Source organism: Setaria italica, chromosome I, assembly GCF_000263155.2.
Source record: "Setaria italica strain Yugu1 chromosome I, Setaria_italica_v2.0, whole genome shotgun sequence".
NCBI classification, from domain to species: domain Eukaryota; kingdom Viridiplantae; phylum Streptophyta; class Magnoliopsida; order Poales; family Poaceae; genus Setaria; species Setaria italica.
The window spans coordinates 1860586-1867511 of NC_028450.1; the positions used below are offsets into that span (position 1 = coordinate 1860586).

Genomic DNA, 6926 nt, shown 5'->3' on the forward strand with positions numbered 1-6926 from the left:
GGCGCGCGAGATGCGAGAGCGACTTGCCTCCGGCGGGGATTGGAACGGGCGAATGGCGAAGGAGCCGGACACCGGAGGAGGGGAGGCTGCCGGTGGGGGCCAGTCGGCTAGATGGGCCTGCGGCGTACGAGTTTCGAGCCCGGCGGTTATGATAGGCCAGAGAGTTGACTTGAGAACAACACTGGGCCGACTTCTCACATGGGACGGACAAAAAAAAAAAGAAGTTTGGGGGGAAACTTCCTATTGGGCCCCATCACAAGAGCCCAGTAGGAGAAATTCTGGAGTCGGAAATCCTATCCATCTTCCGGAAGATTTTTTTTCCAATCTTTAGGGTTCGTGTAGCCCTTCAAAACCGTTGGATATGTCTACTTTCCCCTCCTCAACTGATAGCATAGGACGCGCATGCACCAGGCTGGAAAAGGGGTAGCAGCTTTTGTGGGAGGCTAGTATACACGTGTTACTTAGAGGTTGGCCCTGTCGGTGGAAGATTCTTTTTCGATTTCAAACTTCAAACATGTTTTTCTCTTAAACTGTGAATTATTTTTCGAAACCGTTTAAACCACTGTGTGTTTCTGAGAATTAATCTAACATAATGAGATCCAATATGAATATATTTTATTAATTTTTAAAATTTAACATTTTGGATGAACTAACCCAACATTTTAAGTATGCTATTTCAACATTTTCACATTGTTAATGTTGAATTAGTTTATTTAAAATGTTGATCTTGATTGGAAAAAAATGTTGATAAGTCAATATTTTGGATGAACTAACTTAACATTTTAACTTAACATTTTGAGTATGCGATTTCAACATTTTCACATTTTTTTATGTTGAACTGGTTTTATTTAAAATGTTGAACTTGATTCGAGAAAATGTTGATAAGTCAACATTTTGGATGAACTAACTCAACATTTGAGTATATGATTTCAACATTTTCACATTTTTTTATGTTAAACTAGTTTATTTAAAATGTTGAACTTGATTCAAAAAAATGTTGATAAGTCAACATTTTAGATGAACTAAGTCAACATTTTAAGTATGCTATTTCAACATTTTCACATTTTTTATGTCGAACTAGTTTATTTAAAATGTTGAATGAACTAACTCAACATTTTGAATGCTACTTCAACATTTTGAGTGCCATTCAACATTTTTCTCATAAAATGTTTAACTAGTTTATTTAAAATGTTGAACTAGGTTTGAAAAGGTGTTAATAAGTCAACACTTTGGATGAATTAACTCGATATTTTAAGTATACTACTTCAATAATTTTCAGTACGTTGTTTCAACTAGTTTATTAAAACGTTGAACTTGGTTTAAAAAATGTTGATCTTAGTATTTAAAATGTTGACTATATAATTTAATATTTTAAATGTATTGGATCATAAAATGTTTGAATATAATAATGACTTCAAATGCTACAATAAGCTATAAGATTTACTATTGGCTTTCGCTGCAATTTCAATTCATAAATGTAATGCATCCTTTCTCCAGTTTTTTATTTATGACAGGTTGATTTGCTACCATTGCGCCAGTCTCTTACAAGTACAACAAATTTCATGAAAAGTTCATCGACACGCTACTTTATTTCAAATGTTATTCTCTACCTTTTGTTTCTAGGTTTGTCACAAGTTTCCTATCAATGATTATCTATGTTTTATACTTTCAATGTTATGATAGAAAAACTGCATCTTTCTAACATTTTGTTACCATTACAGGACTAGTAAATGTTTTCAACATTTCTACTACATGTTCACCTTTTTATGATGAATGTTTCCAACATTTGTTAATTACCACTAGATATGAAGGTCCAAAAATTTTACACAAAAAAGGTTCAACTGTTCTGAACTCAACCTCATATTGTTCAACAATTTTTCTCCATTAGGTCAAACAGTTTTAGAAATTTAACCTCCTACTATTCAACAATTATCTTGTCAAAGTTATTATTATATTCAACAATTCTAACAGTTCCATTTCCACATCACAACATTTCTAAAACTTACTATAATTCTATATTTATTATTAACAGATGCTCCAGTTCTTCATGAGATAGTTGATGTTTCTTAATTGAGGGTTCAGTAGTTCTGGAGTTACTTAGTTAATTATTACTGATTTGTTAGTTATTTGTGTAATAATATTTTTATCCTCACTTCTGTTTTTAGTTGGACATATCATGCTGATCGTATGTCAAAATTACATATTAGTATATTAAACTTCAAACTTTAAGTTTCAAGTTCCCACCCATTAATATCTCACTTCAAACCACGTGCCCAGCAAATAAGTCAAATGCGTACAGTAGTCAGTTGCACCCACGGAAAAAAAAGTCAAAGCAACGTCGAAGGCACGCAGCTAAGAGAAAGTGCTGGGCATGGTTCACATCCACTCACAATAACACTTAGATCCAGTTTTTTCATGCATGGTGATTACATCTACAAGTGATCCTAGATCCCTAGCACAAGTGTTTTATCTATCTTATTTACATTCATATTCTCTATTTGCTTTAATCTAAGTCACTATAGTTCTTTTGTTAGATCAATCTTATCATATACAAAGAACTTTCAGTTATATAGATTAGTACTTAGTTAAGCGTGTAAATCCACTTGTTCCACGGATTGATAAACCTTGGGGGATTACTGTAAGGGAAGAGCTACAACTGATCCGTATGCTTGCGGTTCATGAATTGACATGCTAACTGCCGTCAACAAGCACGCATGAGCAGTCCACAAACTAATTCAATTTAGAAGCTGACAATAGAAATAGACTAGCTCGATAATGTAACAACCCCACCTCATCATTAGCAATGGTGGTACGAATGATAAGAAAAACACAATTTCAAACAATTTGCAGAAAATCATTGGCTATTGTGATTACCATGCTTATATTAATAAACCAAAAAAATAGTTGTGTTGTGATCATACATATATTCCCAAAAGAATCACAACACAGAAATAATGAATGCACATACAAACGAGGCACAAACAAGATGCCAATTCACAAGAACACAGTGATGACGACGACGGTGCTAACTCCAACTTATAGCCATTCAAAATTTAAAAAAGGTACAAAAAATATATAAAGGTGATTCTATATCTATGAACCCATCTTGTTAGAAGAAATATTGTCCACACGGTCATGCATATTCAAACATCCAAATGCATAATAACAACTTGTACTACCGATTAAAACTGCTGTAGTCCTTGCTGGGGTTTTGTTTCCCAAAGATGCTGCCACTGCCACAAAAGAACAAAGCTAGCGATCGATCATGTGGCCATGCATACTTGCATAGTCACAAAGGGCCAAATATAGAGAGGCAGTAGTCTTCCTAGAAACAACAACCAAGCATGACATGCACATATGATATACCTATGTACTGGAGACAATAAGGTTAAATTAACGATATGTTTATTGCATGGTCCAGTGTGCGTTTTTTGGAAGGCCTTGGGACAAAGTACTTGAAAGATCTCACTCCAATGCCCTGATCGACATGGTCAGATCCAAAGTACTCTGCCCAAGAACGGCTTCCCCGCTGCTTCTGCTGTCGTTGCTTCGCCTTGTCTTTTCTTGCTGCCGCTTCTGCATGGAAGCTGCAGCGGGTGGCGACAGTGAGAGTGAGATGGAGAGCTCTCTGGTGTCCATGATCTCCTGCTCACCGCTTAGTGCAGTGGTCTTTCTCTTCTTGGCCTCCATCACCGTGGTGGGGGACAAGCTGAGCTGAAGGTCCGAAGTCTCGTCTTGGGTCTCCGCCGGCAACGACCGCTTGCGGCACGCCTCGTCGTTGTAGGCTGGCATGGCAGAGTCCCTCTGCCGCTGAAATGATCGTACACACAATTTGGCGTCAGAGATGACTGATACAGTGTGAAGGCCGGGTTTATGTACGGTGGGTCTGTACCTCGAGCTGCTGGGGATCTAGGGCTTCGTCGATCACGACAGGATCCGACGATCTCGTTGTGATCTTGGCGTTGTTGCCGGGGTAGCCGACGACGTCTCTGCCGCTTCCCCCTGCTGGTCGCCATCTGAACGGAAGACGGGGATCGCCGGACACGGCCGTGGCGCACAGGTGAGGCCGAGAGCTGCTTCCGATGGAATTGGCGAAGTCTGCCTCCCTTCCTGTCTCTGCCCTCCGCTCACCGGTGGCGGCAGCAGCGCCGGCGTCAGTGAAAGGCCACCACCGCCTCTCGCTCCTCAGCAACGCGGAACCTGCAAGTGGGTGCGTCTGATGCGGTGCAGTCGACGGCGGTGTGACGTCCTTCCTGGAGATCATGGCTTCTCTATGGCTCGACGCCCATTCATGATTCCTGGCCGGAGAAGAGGAACATCCGGAATTAGGGTTTCCTTAGCAGATACTCTAAGCTAGGACGACTGGACGAGCTCTGTATAAGGAAACTTTATTTACCTGGAGTTTCTGAAATCGAATGTTTGCGGAGTAGGCCGATGCTGGAGAAGTCCATAGAGCCGGCTGAGCTCCGGGGCGCTGCAGTTCCTCGACGCGAAGAAGCTGCCGTGCTCCAGCTTGGAAGAGGAGAGCACGGCCGCTCTTTGGAAGAATGACATTTCTTGGAAGCGCCGATCGCCTCTCATGAAATGGAAATCCACTGGGGAATACACTGCACCGCATCAACAGCACTTGGATGCATGAGAAAAGAAGCTCTTAATTAGCTAGAGGAGGGATAGAAATCTACATGCAGATCATGAGAATTTTGTGAACGATGTGAAAACGGAAAACCTGAGGAAATAGCTCCCCTCGGGCGACCATCTTGGTCTAGCTTCTTGCTTCTGTACATCTGAAAAGAAATTAATGGTTCATCAGAAAGAGTAGTGTTCACATCACGAAATTGGCAACATGCTACTAGAGTGTAATCACGCAGCAGCAGATGTAGATCTACCGATTCTACACGGAAAGAATGGTTCACCTGCAGGTGGCTTTTTACATGAGCAATGCTGAGTCCCCTAACATTCATCATCTGAAGTACCAGCTTAGGGGTTGCTCCTGTGTGAATAAGCAAAATTAGTTTAAGTGACAACACAACAGTTAATGAAATTGGAGGAATTGGTAAAGAAAATCGTCCATCCTCTAATTAATTGCAACAAATCATGGCCTTCCATATGAGCCATATGATCAAGTACTTACTCTCTTGCCCACCAAGCCTCTCGACGGCATGGACGAAGGCCATGTGAAGATCAGGCGTCCACCGGAGACGGGGCAGCTTCGACCGGTTGTACTGCCGCACCGTTGGAACCCTCTGCTCACCGCTCCCCTCTGACTTGCTGCCTCCCTTGGTGTCTCCCTTCTTGCTCTCTGAATTGTTGTTGGTGCTGCTATTGTTGCTTGAGCTCCCACTCCCACCAACATCGATGGTGCTACCGCCTTCGTCGCCTTCTTCACCTTCATCTTCCTCATCATCGCCTACTTCCCCTTCCTCGCTCTCTACATCGAGACCCTCATTGAGATCTAGCAGCTTGTTATCGATCGATCTCTCCTCATCATCCTCAAGGATCTCTACTAGTACTCCCTTATCCTTGATCTCTTTCATCACTTGCTCTTCTCTAGCTACCATCTTGTACTGTTCTACCATGGATCTCTCTCTATCCCGCCATAGCTGGATCCGATCGCGAGAATAGTATGTGTGCAGGTAGGAGCAGGAAAGGAGGGAAGGAAGAAGTAGCGAGAAGGGCAGCAATGATATGAAGGTAGAGGTAAGGGCAAAGCATAAGCAAGCTAGTGATGTTGGAATAAAATAAGGGGGAGTTGGACAGGCCTTGTCCTTCTACATTGACTGGTTTTGAACGGTGTAGCAGGAAATGATGTGTGCATTAGTGCGTGGACTCCTTCCTTGTGTTTGGTTAGGATGTACCAAAGCAAGGGTCACACGTATATATACACACAGAGAGGGACAAAAGCAGTCAGAGAAACCACGGAGGCTAAAGTACATTAATCACAGAACGAGAAACTTAGTAGCTAAAGGAAAGAGCTTTGCTTTTAACAAAGTTCATGAGCTAAATGGTGCAGGCACACTTTACATTGCAGCAGTGAGATCTTTTAGGTTTTGTTTTAGCTAGGCTGCATCTGCACGCACGAGCGAGCGAGGCAAGCAAGCTGAGCTAGTAGTAGCTGGCTCGATCGATCATGTGACCCAATCTGCCAATCTGGCTCGATTCCAAAAGCATTTCTCGCTCTGTTTTTCTTTTGTTTTCTCGGTTTGGGACACTGACCCCCTTGTCGTGTGGATCTGAGCTGCCAATCCGTGACAGAAAAACAAAGCGTTAGTGGTTGACCTCTGCCTGCTCCCGTCCCTCTGAAAGGCTTGTCCGAACAGCTGCTAGCTAAAAGGGACAAAAAATGCGTGGGTTGCTCTTGCTCGCTTCATGACATGCATGGCTCTGTATTTATTTCATTCGAAATGCACATCTACCCATCTACGCGTCTACGTGCCTACAGGCTACAGCAAATCAGCAATGCATAGCCTGCCTTCGTTCCCTGGTTTTCTGCAGCATGTCCGTCGGTCCGACGACCTATGTATACAAAGTCATGCATAAACGATAGCTTATTTAGGCCCCCTTTGGAGCACATGCAAACTAAAGGAGTTTATTTTGTGCATAGCAATCTGTTTTACGACACTTTGGAACAAAGGAATAAATTGTACGAAATTCCTGTAAAATTCTTGAGTGCTTAGGAGTTTGGAGCTCATTTGAATCCTAGCATTTCAAGGAAATATAGAATAATACATTTTTGGACCTCATGGAAATTTTCCTTTAGTTTCTTCTCGTCTATATATCGTCCTCACTTAAAATTCCCGTATTTTTCCTTTACTACATACAAAAGCTTCATTTGAATTTCAATAGGATTCGTAATGCTAGGGCATCTCAATCATGCATTCTGAAGAGGCCACTATGCATGGATACCTAATGAATTTATGAGATAAATT

The 6926-nt window shown here is 41.7% G+C and overlaps 1 protein-coding gene across 1 annotated transcript; it reads right to left on the reverse strand.

The window, feature by feature from the left end:
- Positions 1 to 3156: 3156 nt before the first annotated feature.
- Positions 3157 to 5831, reverse strand: LOC101755438. Its single transcript, XM_004951283.4, has 6 exons — positions 5132 to 5831; positions 4914 to 4990; positions 4727 to 4784; positions 4397 to 4607; positions 3893 to 4298; positions 3157 to 3810 (listed from the first exon to the last, which is right to left on the reverse strand). Exons 1-6 carry the CDS (start codon positions 5574 to 5576, stop codon positions 3466 to 3468), a joined length of 1542 nt encoding a protein of 513 aa, XP_004951340.1. The 5' UTR covers positions 5577 to 5831; the 3' UTR covers positions 3157 to 3465.
- Between the last annotated feature and the right edge of the window lie 1095 nt (positions 5832 to 6926).